The sequence below is a fragment of the Chionomys nivalis genome, chromosome 3 (genome assembly GCF_950005125.1).
Source record: "Chionomys nivalis chromosome 3, mChiNiv1.1, whole genome shotgun sequence".
Taxonomy (NCBI): domain Eukaryota; kingdom Metazoa; phylum Chordata; class Mammalia; order Rodentia; family Cricetidae; genus Chionomys; species Chionomys nivalis.
The window spans coordinates 106,622,450-106,645,282 of NC_080088.1; the positions used below are offsets into that span (position 1 = coordinate 106,622,450).

Genomic DNA, 22,833 nt, shown 5'->3' on the forward strand with positions numbered 1-22,833 from the left:
CAGCAAAAACAACAAAATGCCCATGCCAAAACATACTTTTTAAGGGTCTCCAAGCCATTTCATCTATAGCCTTCCATTAGCACAGTGTCTTATATATTTTTCGAAGCAAGGGCTTCAGTTGAGTACTGGGATTATAGGTGTGCACATCCACATCCCACTGACAACTGTTCCTAGTTCTCGATGCTGTGTCTACAGCTGAAGTCAAGTCTTGTATTCCAGGCAAGCCCAACACTGGCGAACACCGGAGCTTAGAGGTCACACACAAGCTGCATACATGCTGGCCCTATAGATGTGTCACTGCCAGCAACCGTGGCATGAAGCCAATCTGAATTCTCCTGGGCTAACTTGCAGACAAAAGGATTTGGGGTGTGACACAAGGAGCGATTCCTACTTGTCTTAAAAGCACTGTAAAAACACAATCGCCACAATAATGACATCTCATTTCAAGGAGGACGTACGTGTTGACAATGGTCTGTAATAATATCTTACATCCTTATAATGGTTTTGCTTTTCAAAGTATTTGAATGTCTTATCTTTCTGAAATAGGCAGGTAGGAATTGGGCACTTATGTTTCATAATGGATGTTGGCATGAATTCTAGGACACAGATCTGCAATTTTTTCCCCCGAAGGGCCACATAGTAAATATTTAAGGTTTTTTTTTTTTTTTTTTTTTTTTTTTTTTTTTTTTTTGAGCATGCAAGCAAAACAGTTTAAAATGTAGACTTGGAAATGGAGTCAAGGTCAGGCTTCAGGTGGAGGGTTACTTGAGATTATGGTACACGTTCAAAGTTGAGAACAAACCACGTGTGGTGGTGCACACCCATAATATCAGGACTATGGAGTCTGAGGCAGGGAGACTGAGACTTTGAAGTGAGTCTGGGTTATACAATGAGTTCAAAATCAGCCGATCTCCTTAATGAGACTCGTGTGGCTCAGAGGTCAAGCGCTTGTCAACTGTGTACAAGGCCTGGAGTTAGTCCACAGCATCCAAAATACAATATTACCAGCAATTACTCTCCACATTAACAAATGTGGCAGACAACACGTGGGCTGATGTCTGTTGTGTCTGGCTAGTATCTGCTCTCACCTTACACTGAGAGTCAGATTTTCCCATGATGCATCATGCCTGCCTATTCTGTGTCTGACTGTATACTCGCCTAGGGTGATGCTGCTTTAGGTCTGGCAAGCAGAGTGTAGCATTCACTTTGACTTTGATGAATGTCTGAAGGGGAGCACATAGCCATGCCAGGCCAATGCTTCTAAAGATTTATTCATTTTATTTTTTTTAAATTGTGTGTATATGTGTTCTGCATGCATATATGTGCACGTGTAAGAACAGTACCTTCGGAGTCCATAAGAGGGAGTCAGATCCCCTGATCTGGAGTTACAAGCAGTGAGAGCTAGGAACTGAACTTGGGGCCTCTGAAAGAGCAGAATAAGCCGTCTTAACTACAGAGTCATCTCTCTAGACCAATGGTTCTAAACCAGAGCTTCTCCAGGGGGCTTGCTGAGTGATTGGCTGTGAAGGTCTCACTCTTCCTTCTGGAACAACACCATTATGGTCCTGCCAGGGGCCACCTGATGATACAGGTCAGGAGCACCCAGGGTGTGGTCTGCAGACAGCACTAATGCCCTTTTCTAGGGAGTCTTAAAAGACTCCAGGTAGATCTAAACCAACATGCACTCGCAGGTGTTTGAGAAACACTTTAAGTTCAAATGGGTTGAGTTTGTCTCCTATGTATACTGAAGAATCCTGATCAATTCATTTCCAATAATCTCTTTTTAAAATTTATTTATTGTGTATAAAGTGTTCTGGGCACCAGATCTCATTATAGATGGGTGTGAGTCATCATGTGGTTGCTGGGAATTGAACTCGGGACCTCCGGAACAGCAGTCAGTTCTCTTAACCTCTGAGCCATCTCTCCAGCCCCTCTTATTAATTAAATAGGATACTTGCTGATAAGAGCTCATCAATGAGAGTGACAGGAGCCCAGCACGTAATTTGCAATACAACCCTGTCACAGGTGGGATGAAGACGCGCTAGGTTCTGTGATTCCAATGTATTCTGCTGACTTTTTGGCTATTGAGAGCCTTGTCTGTGGTCCAAGGGAAGTGGGATGTAGCAGTTGCCTCCTTCAGGTAGGGAACAGGGAGGAGTTGGGAATACCTCTCAGGGGCTTCAAAACACAGGGTCCCCTTCTGTCTTAGTTTCCTTTCTACTGCTATAAGAAAAAACACAACCTGGGGCAGAAAGGACTGACTTGGCTTACACTTCCAGGTAACAGACCATCATGGGGGGAAGTCAGGGCAGGGACTCAAGCAGTTTGTCATGAGTCACATCCACAGTCCAGAGTAGAGAGGAGAACATTCATCCATGCTGCCTACTTGCCCATGTACAGCCCGCTTTTTCCAGGACTCTTACACAGTCCATGAAACTGTGCTACCCGCATCCAGGATGGGTCTTTCTGCCTCAACTGAACATCAAGACAATCTCCCACAGACAAGCCCACGGGCCAACTTGGCTTAGACAATTCTTCATTAAGACCCAATTCTCGGGTGATTGTTGGTTGTGTCAAGCTGGCAGTTAAAACTAGCCAGCACATTTGCCATTCACATAATGCCATATAATCAAGATAGCTAGTGGACTCAGGTCTCTGAGATTTGCAGTCACTTATTGCCATAGCCTAGCCCAGCCCAGCTCACCCTGACCAGGACACAAGGTAGCCTATATTTTGTATATAGATAGGAGCATGTAAAAGAAAGCTGAAATGGTTTAAATTAGCAAAAGAAGTAAGCAACAAGGATTTTGGTATGCAGACGTGGCTAGTTTGAGAAGCTTAGCTAATGAATGTTGCCACATCCAAGGTAGAGGAAGATGGAGTTGCTTATACATAAGTCACTGCAGTGTTGACCTGGAAAAGAGGAAGCACTCAGGGGCACTGTTTATCAGTAGGATGCAAGGGCCGTCATGACAGCATGACTTACCATAGCGAGGGGGACAATGGCGACCAGGTCCTTCTGGCTGATGAAGATCTCAGACACAGCGATGTCTGTGGTTCCCTTCCTGGGGTACTCCACCTGCCATGTGATGGGCTGTGTCCCAGAGAGGCTGCTGAAACTGGCGATTTCAAAATTCATCTGCATGACCTCGTTGAATAGATTGCCGCTTCTGGAAGGGAACAAAAGGAAATGGCCTTAATATGGTGATGCTATTTGAAGGCTCCTTCTCTCCCTTTACCCCCAACCCTAAAATTGTGCTCAGAATCAGAGGATGAAAAGACCACCTCTCCGAGACAGCTCCAGGCACTTGAAGCATGACGTCACTTTCAAGTTGGGGGGGGCTAGGATAGAGCAGCACCCACAAGCCATGAACCTAAACTGAAATTCTTATATACTAAGAACTGAACAGTGTGTGGAGGGATGGGGTCTTCGAGTTGTTTTTGAGACAAGGGCTCACTTCATAGCCATGGCTAGCCCGGAACTCACTCTGTAGACCAGGCTGGCCTTAAAACTTGTAGAAATCTCCTGTCTTGATTTCCTGAGTTCTGGGATAGTATGCCAAGGTAACACTTGTTGTTTTTGTTTTTATTTAGTAGGATCGAACTCCAAAGATGTGCTCAGGTGGGGAATCGCAATAATACATACTTTTAAAATTGACCCACAGATTTGGGATGTAGCTCTAATGGTAGAGTGCTTGCTGGCATGCACAAAACCCCTGGTTCGATCCCCACACTGGATCTACTAGGCATGTTGGTGCACACCTGTAATCCCAGGTCTTAGGAAGTTGAAGCAGGTGAATGGGAGTTCAAGGTCATCTGGTTACACTCTAATTTCAAGGCTAACCTCAGATACATGAAATCTTGTCTTTTTTTTAAAAGATGATATAATCCCTTCCCCCAATTAACAAACTCCAGCAGTGATATGAACTCTGCCATGTGTGAGCCTTATTCATCCAGCTCTGTAGTTCACACCCTCACTCAGAATCTGACTCCCTCAAATGTCCCCTTCTCTGCTTGCTGCTGGAAGACAGAGACGAAGAAAAGGAGTCAGTTCATCCTGTGGTCAGCGCTTTTCTGCTGTCTCTGAGATCTGCCTTGAGGAGGCCAAGAGCCCCTGCCTAATTGGGTGTGTGTTGATGCTGGAGAGAGAGAGAGAGAGAAAGAGAGAGAGAGAGAGAGAGAGAGAGAGAGAGAGAGAGAGAGAGAGAGAGAATTAAACACGTAGGCAACCCCAGAGAGTGCCAGGAACCACTGCTTGATAAAAATCAATGGTGTGGATTTACAGATGTAACTCTTGAAAGAAAATTTCAAAATTGGCTCAAAATAAAGTAGTTACTCCAAAGTAAATAAATCCCCTCCAGTAGTCACAGCAAATTTCAGACTATTGGAAACCCAATTTTCCAAGCCTCTTGTCCATTGGACTCGTCTGTAAGAAAACGAAGCCGACGAATGAGCTAAACGCCAAAGGGACTTTAGTTTCCCAGCCTGGGGGTGGGTGGGAGAGATTTGAGTACCTATATCATAGCCATCATGGGCAGATCAGTGCCTGTGGAAGCAATGAGACTCCAAAATGAAAAAATGAAATTCTGAATGGGGAAGCTTCTCCCAGGAGAACAGCATAGTCTGGTCCGGGCTGTATTTTACCCATTTTTGCTTCAAGTGCTGTCTTGAACAGAAACATCTCTTTCCCAGGCTGCCTACAGAAGCGGCTTTCCAATGAGCTCTCCATGGTGCTGAGGAGTATGGATTTGAGCCGCAGGCTCCACCTTGAGTTGACTGAGAAGTGGGGACTGAACAGTGAGCAGGATAGGAGGAGAGAAAGAAATGGAGGCATGATGGGCAAAAGCGGGAAGAAGGGGATGCAAAGCTAGAATCCTAGGAAAACTAGCTCTCAAGAAATCTATGCCTTACATTCAAACACACACACTGCTGCCTTGATCGTTTGTGCCTGACTCCCATTCAGGGTACTGAAGGGGATATCTGATCAGCTGAGATTCAACATGCTGGCACAGAGCAAGGACCTGGCCTCCCCTGTTGTTACCTACAGTTAATACAAAAGACAGAATTCAGAACCCGAGACACAAGGGTAGCATCAGGGAGGGAGAGGCTTAGGGAATCTGTCCTGTGGAAGAAGGCAGCACACTTGGATTTGACTTTAGAAATAAGCAAACAATGGGGTGAAGAGATGGCTCAGTAGTTAAGAGCATTGACTGCTCTTTCAGAAGGCCTGGGTTCAGTTCCTAGCACCAACATGTCCGTTCTCAACCATCTGCTCCAGGGGACCTGATATCTAATCTTTTGATCTCTGTGGGCACCAGGCACATACATGGTGTGTATAGACATATGCAGGCAAAACACTCATATATATATATATATATATATATATATATATATATATATATATATAAAATAAATATTTTAAACAATAGGGCTAGAGGGATGACTTGGTCAGTAAAGTGCTTGCCACATAAGTACGGACTCTGGATCCCGGGAACCCATGTAGAACAGCTGGCTGGCTGTAGTGGTATATGCCTGACATTCTAGTGTTTAGAAGACAGACAGAAAAGAGTCCTCATGGGTAACTGAATAGCAAGTCTTCAAACTGCCTGTAACTCTGGTTCCAGAGAATCTCTGTCCTGGTCTTCATGGGCACTTACATATATGTGCAAGTACACTTAAATACACGCATAAACATGTGCACAATTAAAATAAATCTGTAGAAACTGAAGAGATGATTCAGAGGTTCAGAGCATGTAATTTTGTTTTTTTTTTTTTTTTTTTTTTTTTTTTTTTTTTTTGCAGAGGACTTGAGTTCAATACTTGAGACTCCCTACAGGCAATTTATAACTAACTATCTCCAGTTCCAGGGATTCTGTTGTCTCTGACCATTTTGGGCACCGACACTAACACATTCATACCACCCCGCCACACACAGAGAAACTAAAAAAAAATGTTTAAATAAAAGCAACAACAAAATGGGCAGCATCCTGATGGATGACAGTGGAGACTGTCCTCTGGTTTCCATATGCATACATGTGCACACGCATCTGCACATATGTCTACACACACACACACACACTAAACCAACCAGACAAATGGCCTTTACTTCAATCTAGTACTCCAAAGCCTAAAAACCCTTCAGGGGCAGGAAACTACACGGGGAGGAAAATGAAAAAAAAAAAAGTCATCTCCTGTACATTATGTAGATGACAATGACTTTGTATAAGGTATCTGAAACCTAGAAAGGAACCCGAGCTTTCGCAGACTGCAACCCCACCAATAGTTTAACTACCTGAGAAGTAGGGAGAGAAGCAATGGATTCCCAGGTCTACTCTCCACAAAGATAATGACAATGCTAGGTGTGGACACTCAGAAGTTAGAATCATGACAGTAACGCACGATCAAGATTAGACATTGCAGCTGCGCACAGAAAGCCTTCTCCGTGGGCACCAGCCTCCCCACTCCTGTCCTCTCCCCATCTTGATGTTTTTGCTGAGACAGGATAGGGAGATGTTCTAACCACAGGTTCTGGAAGCAGACATGTGGCTGCCTGAACTATGGCTTCACTATGGATTGAAGGGACAGCTTAGGTAAGGTACTCAACACATTAGCTCTCAACCTAGAGGACTGGAGTGAGCCAGCTGAGGAGCTGCACACCAATTCTGACACCTGTGCTTGTCCATTAAGAGTTGTTGGTTTTACTGGGTGGGGCTTGGACGCAGAGTCATGAGGATCTCAGATGACTCGAATGTGCCGTTCACGCTCAGGATGAGTCTTCTCTCGTCAGTAAAACCTCTACGGAAATGTCTTCACAGATGCATCCGGAGATGTGTCTCGCAGGTGACTCTGAGTCCACTCAAGTTAACCATCACCTGGACTGAAGAGAGACACCAAGTGCAATGACAGCAAATTGGTACCTGAAGCTAAGCTCGGCATAGGCATTTCTTGAGCTGACCTTCCGTGCCTGCAGATGCGACCCACAATCCTTCCATCTCCCCAGTCCTGGCTTTGTTTCCTCAACCTCTTTCTCCTTCCTTTTCTTGGGGTACCCTACCTTGGCCACAGGTGTGCTCTCATCCAGGCCGCTGACAATTATCTCCCACGAGGGCAATTACTTCCCACAGCCCATCCTCTCATGTCACGGAACCCCTGGTGTTCGGGATTCCCCCTTCATTTACATGGCCACACAGCCCAGTATGCATTTCTCTACACTGGGTAGTTCACCAGTTCATGCTCCCTAGCCACGGTGGCCTGGTGTTCTTCCATTACCGTCAAATGACACGTGGCCATGCTGGCCTATGGGAGGCACACAGTCAATGTTTGCTGAACAAATAATAGATGAGCGACGCCTCCAGGAGCCTGGCGTCCTGATAGTCACACTTTTCCTTCCAGTTGTCAGGTTAATATTAATTTCTACTCAGGAGGGGGAGAGTCTCCATTTTGTTAGAACAGAGGACGGGGGGCATGCTTCGAAGCTATCAGCTTTTCCAGAAGGGCTGAACCCGTTCCAAGAAAAAAAAAAAAAGAAGTAAAAATCAGAGTCTGTTGGAGCCCTTCCAGAGAAGACATGCTCTGAGGTCCACTCCTAAAACTTTGCATTTTCCAAATATCACCGAGGACAGCCGCTGGATCCACTCCAAAGCCTGCTATTGAATTTTACGCCTGCTAAGCTCTGCTAAGTACATAATGAGGACTCTGAATTAACTATGCAAAAGTGTAATTTACAGTTAATGTTTGTAATTGATGAGTTGCGGGTCTCTGTGGCAGCGCTAACTGCTGAGACGAAAGGGCCCTGAGGGGGACGAAGGCAAGTTTTTTAGTTCTGGAACAGAAGGCTTCCTCTACCCATGCGTTCTCCAGTCATCCATCCATCAAGCCCTTAGGAAGCACATTCCTGCCAGGCACCCATTGGAAACACTCAGAAGCTGTAGCTTGCAGTGGGCAGGAGAGCGCCTCCGAGACCTCCCAGACTCCTGCTGTCCACTCCCCAGTCACTTGGCTAAAGACACAGAGAAGAGTGGTCCAACCGATGCATATTAGCAAGCCCTGGGGCTACTTTCTTGTCCCAGGATTCTCTCCGTTGGCATCCAGTGTAGTGACATTTTTCCAAGCAGCAGGAACTCAACTAGGGCTGAGAAGTATGGTGATTTGAACTGTCCCCACCCCCACCTCCCAGACACTTGTGACACTTGGTTCTGAGCAGGAGAAGCTGTTTGGGGAGGGTCTTGAGACTTTTGGGAGGTGGGTCCTCACTTGAGGAAGTGGGTTTTAGGGGTGGTAAGTCTTGAGGTTGATAGCTTGACCCTGCTTTTTGTCTGGTCATTGTTTGTTGATTGACAGCCCAGCCCGATGCAAACAGCTGCTACAAGCTCCCACTGCAAAATAGCCCCTGCTCTGCCTTGTCTGTAACCAGACCATGAACCAGAATAAGCTTAAGAAAACCAATGGGCGAAGGCTGCCTTCCTGTGACTGCAAATTTGTTGTATTTGGTATGCTGATGGGATTTGGGTACACACCCCACTCACTCTGTACCGATGATTTCTGCCTTCCTATTTGAGGTGCATAACCTGGGCTGCATGACCGGATACCTCGCTCCACTTCCTCCTTAGGCAGCTCCTTTTTCCTACTGTACAGAACCTGGAGGGAGGGGCAGGTAAGTTTCTGACTCCTCTGTGTTCTGCCTGGCTAGTGGAGCTAACCTGAAGTTATGTGCCCTCCCCTGCTACCTGTCAAAATGCACACCAAGAAGAGAGCTGAGGGGCTGCAAATGGCTCAGCTGGTGAGGTGTTTGATTTGCACCCAAGGACCTGAGTTCAATTCTTAGAACTTATAAGCAAGTAAGCAAGCAAACAAAAACCAAGTGTGTGAGATACGTTCATAACCCCAGTGCTGGGAAGGCAGAAACAGGCTGATCTCTGGGGCTCACTGGCCAGGAACCTTAACTTACTCAGAGATTTCTGGGACCCAGTGAGTGCGGATGGCACCTGAGGAGTGACAGTTAAGGCTTTCCTCTAGTCTCCATATGCAAATACACATGGGTAAACCCACATGGACATAGATGCAAGCATACACATACACACACACATACACACACAAGTACATATGATAAAAGAAGAGGAGTGATTGACAATGATCTCTGCATAGGGGATTCTGGCTGGCCAGACTGCCCAAGGGTCTTGCTGTGGGGTCACCACCATGTACCTCTTCTTTCTCCCAGTTACTTTATGTTTTCCCGATTTGATTTCTGTTGCTTTTTTTTTTTTTAAAGACAGGGTCTCATTGTGTAACCCTGGCTGTCCTTGGAACTCACTCTGTAGACCAGGCTAGCCTTGAATTCACAGAAATCTACCTGCCTCTGCCTCCTGAATGCTGAGGTTAAAGGTGTGTGCCACCACACCTGGTGACTTGTCCTTTATCCTTACACCTCCCTAGGCCTCCATTTCCCCTTTTGTAAGCACTAGCCATGGAAAATAACCAGGGGGGCTCAGGGCTGTGTGTTACTACCCAGCACAGTGCTCATGTCTACTCCCCCCCACACCTGACAGCAACGTGCTGGTAAGCTGAAATTTGGCCAAGTAACTTTGGGAAGAAGTCTCTGCCTCCCTGGTCTTCCCTTGGCTGTAAACATCTGGGTGCTCAGACACTGGGGTGCCCAGCTTCATAGGCATCAAATGCCTTAAACAAATGTCCTCCACCAGACCCTGCATGAGAATCAGGTATTAAGGGAATAAAAGAGGCAGCAAATGAGAAAATAGTACAGGATCCAATGATCTTCCTCACTCTGCTTTGCAGACCATTGGGATCTCCCTAAAAGGAACGTTCGCTGGGACAGCACCACACCCAGAGCCTAGTGTCCCCAGAGCAACTGTGATGGGGAGAGATAGGAAGCAGGGAAGCTGCCGTTGCTTAGCTGAGGCTCTCCAGTGGGACTTCCAATTTAGAAAAGGCCTTTCTTAGGTGTCTTGGAAGCAGCTGGAATGGAGAAAAAACGAGGCTGAAATGAACCACATCCTTTGAGAAATCAGTTTAAAGGCTGTAATTTTGGCTTAGAGTAAACTCTGTTTAGGGGACTCCTAGTCGGCAGGCTGTGGGGAATTGGATAATACTGTGTTCACACTGGAGATGGGAAACATCATCCTGCTGAAAAATGGTTTTGGTCCCAGGGTCCTCTTCATGCTGGAGTGTGACAAAGCAGCCATGACAGCTGGGTCTCTGCGCTCTCCCTGTCTGGGAGGAACAGCAGTGGTGGGTCTTCTAGGTGCTGGGCTGGGTGGTCTCTGGCCCCTTTCATCTGCAACAGGCAGTGTGTATTCTCTGAAGAAAGATGAACTGTACATCTGCAATGTGTGATGAGATAGAGCAGCAGCAAATCTGATGGCTGTTTCTCAGCTCGAGCGTCTGTGCGGGATGGAGGACTTGCTGACAGCAGACCAGCTAGCCACAGTAATGGCCTCCTGAGCACACGTCCTGTACACAGACCCTTCTGCCTGGCCATTCTAGCCTCAGGGGCTGCTGGGAAGGGGTAACACCATGCAGGAAGGGAAAATTGAGGCAGAGGGGGATCTCCAGGCCCTGCAGAGGCACCAGAGCCTGTAATGACAGGCTTCGGTTCACACCTGGCCTCACTGCTTCTCCTGTCTTGTTTTCTTAGTTGGTCTCAGAATAATCTTTAGGATTAGAGAAAGGACACCGCCATATCTTTAATGATTTGGTATCATTGTGGGAACCTGGGCTCTGACTCTACCCGATAGGCAGGGCAGGGGGTGGGGGACACAGTGAGGTAAAGACAGAGAGAGGCAGAGAGACAGAGAGAGAGAGAGAGGGAGGGAGGGAGGGAGGGAGGGAGGGAGGGAGGGAGGGAGGGAGGGAGGGAGGGAGGGAGAGAAGAGAGGGAGAGAAGGAGAAGAGGCGAGAATCCAAATGTCTGAGACAGAGTAGGGAGTTAAAAGTTTTGTGTTAACAGTTGTACGCCATCCATTCACAACGATGCTCAGGGGATTGGAAATTGGATTAAGCAGGAGAGGGTTATGAACCAGTCTTCATGGTGTACATATATTGTGCTGGGCATTTAATTCATATCAGCACCTATAGTGATCAAAATAAGGCATAGGAATGAGCACCAGCCTCATGTAGAGGCAAGTCCCTGTCTCAAGTCTGCTGAGACCCTGATCTTGTCCTCCAAGCTGCAGACTGGAAGCAACTCCCTTCTGTCATTCAGGAGCCATCCAGGCAATTCTGTTACAGCATCCAGAGTGACATCATCTTCCAGTTCACTTCAGGTGGTGATGCTGTGTCTTATTTGGCCTCTGATAACCCTTGTCACCAACACCCAAGGACACAACATCTGAACACAACCACAGACAACTTGTCCCCAAACTGAAAAATCCTCTCACCTGTTACAGTTTTGACATGAGTTATATTCACCAAGACTCACGTGCTGAAGGCTTGGTTCTCACTGAGTGGAGTTCATAGGTAAGCAGTGCGCATGATCTCTAACCCAATCAGTGTATGGCCCCAAGGATAATTTTAAGGTGTCTCTGGGTGGCAATGGAGACTTGTGGGGGTAGGGCCAAAATGGAGGAAGACATCGATGGGGGCGTGTTCTTGGGGGAGGCACCTTGTCTACAGCTACTTCCTATGGTTTTCTTTCTGCATCCTGGCTACCAGAATGTGAGCTACGTTGCATCACATGCCCTGCCATCATGAGAGCCGTCTTCATCTCACACCCAGAGTGACAGAGCCCGCTGAACATGGACCAAAGCCTCTGAAATGATGAGCCAAAATAACCGCTCTCTCCCTGGACTCCTATCTTGGGTATTTCATCACAGTGATGGAGGAACTGGATGATACAATTCTTTTCCCTTAGTGTGCATGCATGAAGTCTGGGGTTGAAACAAAGAGCACTGACTTCAACTTGGGGTCCCCAGGTCCTTGGCTCCACTTCTTTCCCACTGCTTATAACTTCTGCACCTCAGCTGAACAGCAGCTCCTAAGCAGGGGTTCAGGGGAGCAGTAATATCTAGGCATGGAAAGGGGCTCCCTTTAATGTAGCAAGTGTGAGCCCAAAGGTATGGCCTCAAGGACAGGAACTGGATTCAGCTGCAGATAAGTTGAAGCAAGAGGAGAAAACAAAGGCAAAGACACAAAGCGTGGGCTTCAGGCTACTTCCTTCCCTCTCAGGGACATGACTTCATGTGGCTTTTAAGAGACACATCCCTCCACCAGCAGCTTGGCAGCCTAATCGATATTTGCCTCAGTTTATTTTGAAAAAGTGCATGATGGGACTTCACAAAAGAAAAAGAGAAAGGAGAAAGATGGAGTTGACGTGGAGGTTAAGCCTCACACATCACTCAGGAGTAGTTAAATCTCCGTGGCAGAGTGGTGGTTTGATTTGTTTATGTAATAGTGGAAAAGTACAAGCCCGAATCCCATCTCTCCCTGTAGCTAATAGTCACTTTTAACCGTAACAGAACAAAATTCTGGTCTTTGCAAAGTAGGTCACAGATTGCTAAATATATTCTACTAAATATAGCTTTCTAATATGTATTGTGTACTTATAAAAGCTGTATTTATATAAGTATATACCATAAATCACATGTAAGCATGTAGCATATATTTACTATGTATGGCGCTAGCAGATATATTTGGCTATGGTAATTATTTAGCATTTTTTGACATTTCAAACACTCACACGGCAAGAAACAAAACTGCAAACACTACACAAAACAAGAGGCTGAGAATTAAGCTTTCCTCCTACTCCCAACATTGAATTCCTTAAATCTTCTTATGGAGCCTCCCAGAGGACGGCTTTGCATTTGCAAACCCAACCTTCTTACTGTCTTTGTATGTGTGTGCATGCCTGTGTGTATCTATGTTTTAAGTGTGCAGGTGCACGCGTGTGTGTGGTATATGCATGCAGAGCCTCGGTGTCTCCTTTAATTGCTCTCAACAGTAGGGTAGGGTCTCGATTCAGCTAGTTCACGTAGTCAGCTTACTCCCAGGGATGCCCTGGGTCTACCTCCCAGCTTTTAATATGCGTTCTGGGACCCCAAACTCTGGCCATCATATTTTATACACTGAGCCATCATCCTGGCTTATAAATATATTCCATATAGCTTTATTTTTAACATTAGTCATGTATTTATTTGTGTGAGAATCTGGGTCTATATGCCTGTGTGCCCTCCTCTCTGTGCATTGTTGGTGCATGCCACAGCACACGTGGGAGTCAGCTCTCTCTTTCCACCGTGTGGGTCCTGGGGATCAAACTCATGTCAACAGGGATAGTGGCAAGCAACTTTGCCTACTGAGCCATCTTACCAGACCCTCTTCTGTAACTCTTTATTTTTAATTGTAAGGAAACACACTTGGCATAATTTTCTGTGGGATCCACCCGCAAGCTCTGCAGTGCACACACTGAGTCCACCCAAAGTCCCGCACACGTGATGAGGTGTGCAGCCCCCACAAGTCCATTTCCACAGCTCCAGCCATCTTGCATAACTGCTATTCCTCCCTCAGCCTCTGGTGCCCACCCTCTGCTTCCCGTCTCTGAGTCTAGCGCCCTGGGGATCTACCACAAGTGACACCCAAGGCATTGCTCCTTGGGTGTAAGATACGGTCCCTGAGGTTCACCCATGCTGTACTATCCGTCCACCCTTCATTCTCAGAGGGTTACAGGCCACACACACCCCTCCATACTTTGTTTCTTTTCCTATTGTACAATGCTTCTTGGACAAATTTCCAGACCAATGGATATAGACATCTCATTTCAGATGACTGTATACTATTTCACTTAATAGGTGTGTCAGAGTGTGTCTGACCTGTGCCTTGACAAGCTTGTCTGAAGATACATGCAAGGTGTGCTCCCATGAAGAGGTCGTAGTGGTGTAGGGTTTAGACATGTGAAATTTCATATTGTGAAAATGACATCCACAGAGTGGGCACCAACTTACAACTCCAAGAGGGTGCACCAAGCAACTCTCATATTTGCCTTCTCTTGGCATCAAGAAGTTCGACGTTTTAACTGGGTCTGCCTTGGGCCTCTCCTTTTGGTTATCAGACTATTAAGATGATGGTCCTCCAGAAACTGGGGTCCCCCTAGGAACCTTCTGGGAGAAGAATAAGTTGAAGCCCTTGGGATAGCCAGAAGAGGAACTTGTCTTCTGGAAAAAGACTGATAGAATGATAGCTGTCCTTCTAGAAAACCCTGAAGCTGGGACATTGATGGGCAGGAACCACACCTCGAAGACTGCTTGGTTATGAATATCTACTGCTTTTTATTTAAGCTCCAATCTCATGTCTGATGTCCTGATGATGGACTAGGTGGGGAGGGGTGGCTGGATCTCTTTGTTCCTTGTCTCAGTATGACCACACTGAAGAAATCTCCCTTTTATGTTTAAAAATGATTAGAATTTTAATTGTCTTATCAAGGATAGGTAGGTAGGTGAACCTGGCTTGTTGCAGCACAGGTTGTGACCCTAAGTCCTGTAATGAAGCGACCATAGCCTATGGGACTCTGGTCATCTCCCAGCAACATGCATGAAGACTGTGAATTAGGTCTTGTCTTCATTGTGGCCCTCACTGGGCCATATCTCCTGGGTTCAGGTCTTGCCTCTTGCTGCCCTGGATGGGGGCTGGTGTAATGGGTGTGGGGGGCAATTCCATTACATTTTAGGAAAGGTAGCCTCACACCACTTGAGGCTGCCATGGTGTGATATGTCATGGTGGAAAGATGTGACTAGCATCAGCAAGGTGAGTCCCCATCACCCTGTCTGTCTCCCATCCAGCACAGCTAATTGCAGTCTACCCACCACACCAATGAGGCCATCTTGTACATGCTGCCATGGGGCCAATGGCACATAGAGCAATAGGCAAAAGTTCCAGCTCTGTCTGAGCCTAAGGACAGACCTGTTACAAGCATGGAGAAGTAGGCGAAGCTACATGGTGGGATTGCCTGTCATACAGCAATTGTTATCTCCATAAAAGATCCTCAATAAGAAAGCTTGGAAACAAGGAAAACCACCTTAGCCTCTAGAGTCAGGGTTAGATGGTGAGAAAGACTCTGTGCAGTTAGCTTTATGTCAACTATGACACAAGCTAGAGCCATCTGAGAGGAGGGACACCCAACTGAGAAAATGTCTCCATAAGATCTGGGTGGAGGGCATTTTCTTAATTGGTGATTAATAGCGGAGGACACAGTCCATTGTGGGCTGCACCACACCTGGGTTGAGGTCTTGGGTTCTCTAAGAAAGCTGGCTGAGCAAGCCAATAGGCAGAATACCTCCATGGCCTCTTCATCAGCTCCTGCCTCCAGATCCCTGCCATGTTTGAGTTCTTGTCCTGACTTCTTTCAATGATAGACCTTGGTGCAGAAGTATAAGCTAAAAAAAACCTTTTTTCTCCAACTTGTTTTGGTCATGGCATTTTGTCATAGCTACAAAAACCCTAACCTAAGAAAGACTCAAAAGAAAGACTCATGGAAAAATATACAAAGGGCAAACAAGACAGATATAGAAAGAATATAAGTCAAGGAAAGGGGGTGACTCTTCTCTGCTAGGTCATCCCCCGACCTTCACATTCATCTGCAAGTCTATGTGCAAAAACCTGTACGCACGTGCCAAAACATTCCCTACGTTCTCATACATGTTTGTCTCCCCAAGAGGTACTCACTGAGGCCTGAGCACACACAGTAACTCTTCCTCATGCCTAACCTGTCCCGGCTGGGAGTCTGCATGAAGGATGTGCTTTTTCATGCTTCAGTTCGTGCTTAGCTCCTCCCGTTTCCCAGTCTTTGCTCAGTGGCATAAAACGGTCGGCTATACATCACAGCACATTTGTCTCTCTGGGTGCACGAGTCAAACATCTGCTTTCTCCATCCACTCCTTTATAGTCTGGCACCATGTGGGTGCCCTGAACCATCACCCTTACACCGATACTGTAAAGAACGGATGAGAAGTCGGCAAATTCGACATCAGCTGCCTGGCTCTGAAATACGCTCCAACTGGGTTTCAAATGCATCTAATATCCCGGCCTGTCATTATAATAGCCAGCTCTGCATTTTAAAGACTAGGAAACAGGTTCTGATTCATGGAGCCTGGGGCTTTGTAACCGCTGGGATGAGAATTGATCGTCTTCAAAGGGAAGTCAAAGTGAGCTGTGAAGTATTGCGGAGCCCACTGATGCCATGTGACCTTCACAAGTGATGTGCAATGCGCTTTTTCTCCCAGTGATGGAGGCAGAGGCTGGTGAGGGCCTTGCTTCTGATCCATGCCACATATTTAAGGGGTCACTGTATTTAGGAGGGCACTGTGATTTGCAAATTAAATATTACTTTGGTTAATGTGTATTTTAGGATGAGGAGAAGGAGGAAGAGGAGGAAGAGGAAGGAGAGGAGGAGAGTGGAGAGGGAGAGGAGGGTGAGAAGAGGAGAAGGGTGAGGAGGGGAAAAGGTGAGGAAGGAAGAGGAGGGTGAGGGGAGGAGGGTGAGGAAGGAAGAAGGGAGAGGAGGAAGGAGAAGGAGAGAGATGAGGGAGAGGAGGAAGAGGAGGAGGGAGAGGAAGAGAAGGAAGGAGAAGAGGAAGATAAGGAGGAAAAGGGGAGAGGGAGAGGAGGGGAGAAGGGGAAGGAGAGGAAGGAGGGAGAGGAGGGTGAGAAGGAAGGAGGAGGGAGATGAGGGAGAAGAGGAAGATTCCTAGAATGAGAATTCAACTGAGTTCTGACAGAAGCTGCTACTGCTTGTGAACCAGCAAGCAGCCTTGGAGATCACATGTGGTCATTTTGTATCTGCCCTATACAAGCTTAAACTTTACTCTAGGGTCTCTCACTGGTCTAGAACTCACCAAGTGGACTGGACTTGTTGACTAGCCCCAGGCATCTTCCTGTCTCTGCCTTCTTGGTGCTGAGTTTACAATCGAGCACTCCCATGCCAGGCTTACAAGGATTCTCTAGACCGAACTCAGGTCTCATGCTTGCAAAGCAAGTATCTTACTGAATGACCCATCTATGCAGCAGCCCGTGATCCTCAAATTTTAATGTAATATGTTGGCATGCCTATTGACATGCCCTTAACAACAGACCTTTGATGGAAGTAGAGTTGACTCACCCTTAAGGACCAGTCTGTTACATACATCACCATGCTGGGCTATGAGGCATTTTGATTAAAAAGCAATGCCAACTCAGGCCCCCTGGCTGTGCATCCAGGCAAGAAGTGATGAACTCAGGGTCTGAGCTTCTCAGGGTATCCCCTGCTGGTGGGACCAGATAGTACCTCTTGCCAGAGCAGAGCACAGGAGTATCCTTATCTCTGGTGCTATTTGCTTGACTGTTACACCTAACCGATTTCAGGACATTGGTTTAATCGTTGCTAGGCAAGCATTTTCTTCTTCTTTTTTTAAAAAAATATTTATTTATTATGTATACAATATTCTGTCTGTGTGTATGTCTGCAGGTCAGAAGAGGGCACCAGACCTCATTACAGATGGTTGTGAGCCACCATGTGGTTGCCGGGAATTGAACTCAGGACCTTTGGAAGAGCAGGTAATGCTCTTAACCACTGAGCCATCTCTCTAGCCCTAGGCAAGCATTTTCAATAGCTGTCTAAATCCTCTAAATATAAAAGTCACCCAGCCACTTCTAATAACACCCACTTCTTCATGCTTTTCTCTTATAATTGTAACTGTATTTATTTCTTTAAAAATAGAACTCAAATTTTCTATTCCCAGGTAACCTTTTTTAGGCAAGTTTTTAAAGGTTTATTTTTAATTTTAAATTAAACATGTGTGTCTGTGTGGGGTATGTACACCTGAGTGCAGTTGCCATTAGAGGCCAGAAGAGGGCATCAGATCCCCCTGGACCTTGCATTGCCGGTGGTTGTAAGTCACCTTACTGTGGGTATTGGGAACCAAGTTATGGCCCTTTACAAGAGCAGTAAGCACTCCTTAACCACTGAGTATCTCTCTAGCTCTTTGGGTTAAGCTTAACAGGAGAAATGGGTTTTATTTAACTAACTGTATGCATCTGATACTTTACAGTAAACAAAGAAGTTGGCCCTAAGTGTGCGGGTGAGTTTGCGTGGGTGAGAAAGAGCACAGGTGTAGAGGTAGAAAGAGCAAAGACAGTGAGGGGCAGGGAACTCAGACCTGGGGAGAAAGAGTCTGGTGAGAAAAGGACACAAGAAGACGTGTTGACAGTCCTTCTGCAGCCCTGAATAAAGGACAATCAGGCGCTGATGGGCATTTTCTGCAGTGGGTGGCTCTCAAGGTGACTCTAAGTGGATCCAGCTTAGGGTCAGAAGGTGGGGGGTGGGCAGCTGGCCTACACCCAAAGCATGCGTGGTACTGTGATTTCAAATGAATCCTTCTGTTTACACAAAGGAGAATGGGGTGAGGGCTCTCTTGGGGGCACTCAGAGGCAAGCAGAGAGCCATTTAGGGCTACTCATCTCCACTGGTAAAGAGCAGTGGGACCTGGGCCAGGAGTTTAATTGCACTGATTTGTTTGGCTCCTTTGTATTTGTGGCAGCTGATGCTGGGTTTTTTTTTTTTTTTTTGTTTTTTGTTTTTTTTTTTTTGTTTGTCTGCTCATTCGTTTGCTTTGTTCACTTATGACATCAAGTTTCCTCTTGAAATATATTTATTTAAGAAAAAAAAACCGGAATTGGCTTTAATAAACAAGGCTAACTAAATGAGCCCAGCGCTGGTGACTGTATCTACAGCAGATGCCATGAGGGATGGTTTCCTGAAGTGCTGTGGGGTCTCTGTGTGGGGACAGTGCAGCAAGATGGTGTGTCCAACCTTCTCTGAGGTGGGGAGAGTGGCAGGAAGGGAAATAACTGGCTGGCTAATTGGAGAGTCAGGGGACTCACCTCATATCCCTGGGGGAAGTGGAAGGCTAGCCCAAGATGGATCGTCAAACTTTTAAAAGATCAATGGTCACTTAAGGAGTGCCAGTTTAGAAGAAGAGGGCGGTTAATAAGGGCAAGAGGTGCCAGGGGCAGACACAGCTCTGTCCTTTCAGAACTAGTTTGTTTCTGAGAGAGCCATTCCCACTTCAGTCTGAGAGGGCCACAGGGAGACCAGATGGGCAAGGAGTCTGTGACTCTGAGCCAGCCCTGCTCACAGAGTCTGAGTATAAATAATAAGGATTCCCTAACTCTTCATGGGACTTTCTCTCAATAGAGGGGGGTGGATTGGGCTCTGTCCTCCCAGACTCTGGGCTACGGCTGACTCTGTGAAGTAGTCTTTGACCACAAATAATCCCCCAAGGGACATAAGAAGGTGATCAGGAAAGCTGCTCAGTCATGGGTCACACATACACGTGATCTGGTGGCCACAAAGTATATGCAGGTGCTGTCATAGACTTTGAGCTGGACCAGAAGACAACTGGGTATCTTCTGTGGAATCACCATGGAACACAACTCTGGGCATGTCTGTGAGAGCGTTTCCTGAGAGGAGTTCCTGAAGAGGAAAGTCACACCCTGAATGTGGGCAGTACCATCCCATGAGCTGGGGTCCCGGACTGAAAAGAGGACCATCCATTTCTCTCTGCTGCCCGACATGCTGCTCATATTCCTGCTGGCATGCCTGCCCCCCACCCTGCCTCACCCCATGGATGGACTATGATGCAAAGCAAACCTTTCTTTTTCTTCAGTGGCCTTTGCCAGGCATTTTGTCACAGCAACGAGGAAACACTGCTCCTCCCATCATTAGAGACTCTCGTGGTCTCTGCTTCCTGCTCTGCGTGCTGCAGATCACTGATAGTCATGCTGGCCATTCTCACAACCGTCCTGCTCACTCATACACACACATGCACACGCCACACACACACACACACAGATCACACACAGTGAGCATGACTGCCTTCTCTCCCCATCTGTGTGGAAAAGCCAGTTTCTATCGACTGTGAATTAGGTTCCTGTCCTGTCTATATGTGCCCATGTCTATCTGCCTTTTAAAGTCTCCTATAAATGGTTATAGCTGTTAGAGATTCCTCTGCTGGTCAATCTCCACTGAACTTCTAGGCATTTGTTCATAATTTGTAAGAAAATTGTACTTTTTTGTTGTTTTGTAAGTAGGTAAGCAAAGAAAGGACTTTCCCTCCTATTTAAACACACACACACCCACACACACACACACCCACACACACACACTCACGAATGAATATAGTATCCTCAAAGACCAGATGGCACCAGATCTCTGGCAGCTAGAGTTAAAGGTGGTTGTGCCATGCCTTACTGTGGGTGCTGGGAACCAAACTCAGGTTGCTTGTAAGAGCAGTATTGACCTTTAACTACTGAGCCATCTCTCCAGCCACAAAGCAATGACTTTCACACACCTTCAGTTTCGCTGACTTATCTGCACACACCCCTCCCCCACCTTTCCTATCCTTCCCCTGCTGCTCCCTTCCTCTCCTTAAGAGGCCCCACTCTGTTCCCACGCCATATATGTCTTCTGTCACGCCAGCTGTCCCACTTCCTAGCTGTATAGCCTGTTAAAGCCACGCTTCGGTGGTGACTTTAGTTTTTAAAATTGTTTTGCAAGGTAAATACAAGCTAGGGCATTGCCAGACTGCTGGTGTTTAAGAAAGATTAGAAAGGATTTCTGTGTGCGTGGAGACATACCTGGGGGAGAAGCCTCCAGGGATGCAGGCTCCTTGGTTTTTTGTTTTCTTTTTTCTTTCTTTTTTTTTTTTTTTTTGGTTTTTCGAGACAGGGTTTCTCTGTGGCTTTGGAGCCTGTCCTGGAACTAGCTCTGTAGACCAGGCTGGTCTCGAACTCACAGAGACCTGCCTGCCTCTGCCTCCCGAGTGCTGGGATTAAAGGCGTGCGCCACCATCGCCCTGCTGGTTTTTTGTTTTCTTTTGTTTTGTTTTGAAGACAGGGTTTCTCTGTGTAGCTCTGGCTGTCCTGGAACTCGCTCTGTAGACTAAGCTGGCCTTGAACTCACAGAGATCCACCTGCCTCTGCCTCTGCCTCTGAGTGCTGGGATTAAAGGCGTGCGCCACCACCTCTGGGCACTTCTAGTTTTAACACTGGTTCCATCTGTGGCTGTCTGTCCTTCACCTTCTTACTCCTTGTAAAAGAGGCTCAAACGGGAAAGGTTTTCCATGACTTCAGCGAAGCAAGGGGGACTGGCTCCTTTTTCCTTGATGTTACTTCGCTGGTACTGAGGTGAGGAAAACCTGCCCCCTACTGAACCTGGGCTGGGAGAGGCCACACTGCTCATGGTGGAGAAGTCCCATCTCAGCAGAAATCCACCCAAGTCTTCCCTCTCAGCAAACCTCAACAAAGATCTTAAAAATGTCAGAGCATTCCTGTCTCCTCTAACCATGAAAACTGTCAGGGAATCACTCTTCTTTGAAAGACAAATCCTGCCCGTGTGTCCTCCCAGTGGGTACGGGAGGCAGGACAATCCCCAGAGATAGGAAGGAACAGTGTGGGGGGTGCAGTGTTTAATGAGGGAGGGCTGAGTGTCACTTTGGGAAGGTGGAAGGCTAGGGATGGATGTTCCTGAACTGATGGGATTTTACTCCACGCACCCTTAAGTGGGGTTAAAAATGTTAAGTTTTATATTACATATATTTTACCATAATAAAAATTTCCATTAAAAACGCACTCTCATTTATATAGGCTTGACAGAGGGCAACGGGAGACTGGGTCAGCATTTTTTTTTTCTGAACAGCCCAGAAATCCAGCCTCAGACTAAATTCAGTGAGGGAGAGCTGTGTCTTCTCCCCCAAACCAGAAGGCTGGAAGGCAAGCAAATTCAGAGATGGTGACTTAGGGACCTTGGCAAGGCAAATCCAATCATTTTGTATGTTTCTGTTCCTCCCTGCCAAGAACATTGACCTCTCTCTTCTGATAGAGGCTCAAAGTGGCTACAGCATCTCCAACCATCATATACACTATTGCACAGGTAAGGATGTAAGGACCAGAGGGTAACCTTGGGTACCACAGACTAGACTGACAGGCCAATTAGCTCCAGGGATCCTAGCTACATTTCTGAGAAAAGTTTTGCTTTTCTGGTGGGAAGACACAGCCGTAGCATCCTTTACCTGGTGCCTTCAGCCATGCCCCTTCTCCCTTGGAACCCAAAGGGTGACAGCAGCAGATAGGGTCACCTCCTTTTGTGTAAGAGGAGCTGCCAGCCAGAGATGATGGAGCAGGAGTCCAGAAGACTTTGCAGGGCCACCAAGTCAACCCCAGGCCAGCTCTGCCTTCCGCATGCTATGCTGTACCAGATCAGGTGAAGCCTGTCCCCTTAAGGCGCTATAGTCTGGCGTCTGTGAAATCAGCCAGGACTTCAATTAGGGCAACAAACACATATATAAAGATGAGAGAATTCAACTGAATTCTGGACCATGGTCTAGCTCAAGCTTGTCACAACAAGATTTGTGAAGGTCCTCGAACAGGCTCGAGTGTTGTTAATTATTTGGAAAGGAAATGGACATTGGAACACACATCTTGCGTGGCGGTGATCCAGGGCATTGGCAGAAAGTAGACTGCTCTTTGTTCAAGATGAGTGTGCAACCATGGTGTGTGTGTGTGTGTGTGTGTGTGTGTGTGCACGTGATCATTCTTCAGTCCTTTTCCCTTCTCTCTTTTCTCTCACTTTAGCTTTTGGTGATGCTGGTGGGGGCTTTACCACAACACACTAACCCTGGCAGCAGATGCTGGGTAATTCAGACTTTTCCGTATGTTCCCCTTTAAACACAGTCACTGTTGGGGCTTCATCTCCCCTTCCACTTCTCACCAGGGCAGGATGATCAGGAAGGGACATCAAAGCGGATCAAAGAGACGGCAGAGCAGAAAGCGCTAACCCCGGGACTCCACGGGCTGAGA

At 46.8% G+C, this 22,833-nt stretch overlaps 1 protein-coding gene across 2 annotated transcripts in view; it reads right to left on the minus strand.

The window, feature by feature from the left end:
* Tmem132c (transmembrane protein 132C) overlaps window positions 1-22,833 on the minus strand; it is a 307,153-nt gene that overhangs the window by 51,305 nt on the left and 233,015 nt on the right. For both annotated transcript variants that reach the window (XM_057766129.1, XM_057766127.1), the window contains exon 4: window positions 2,987-3,170. In XM_057766129.1, the coding sequence (XP_057622112.1) occupies window positions 2,987-3,170 (184 nt within the window). The remainder of the gene's footprint in view (window positions 1-2,986; window positions 3,171-22,833) is intronic.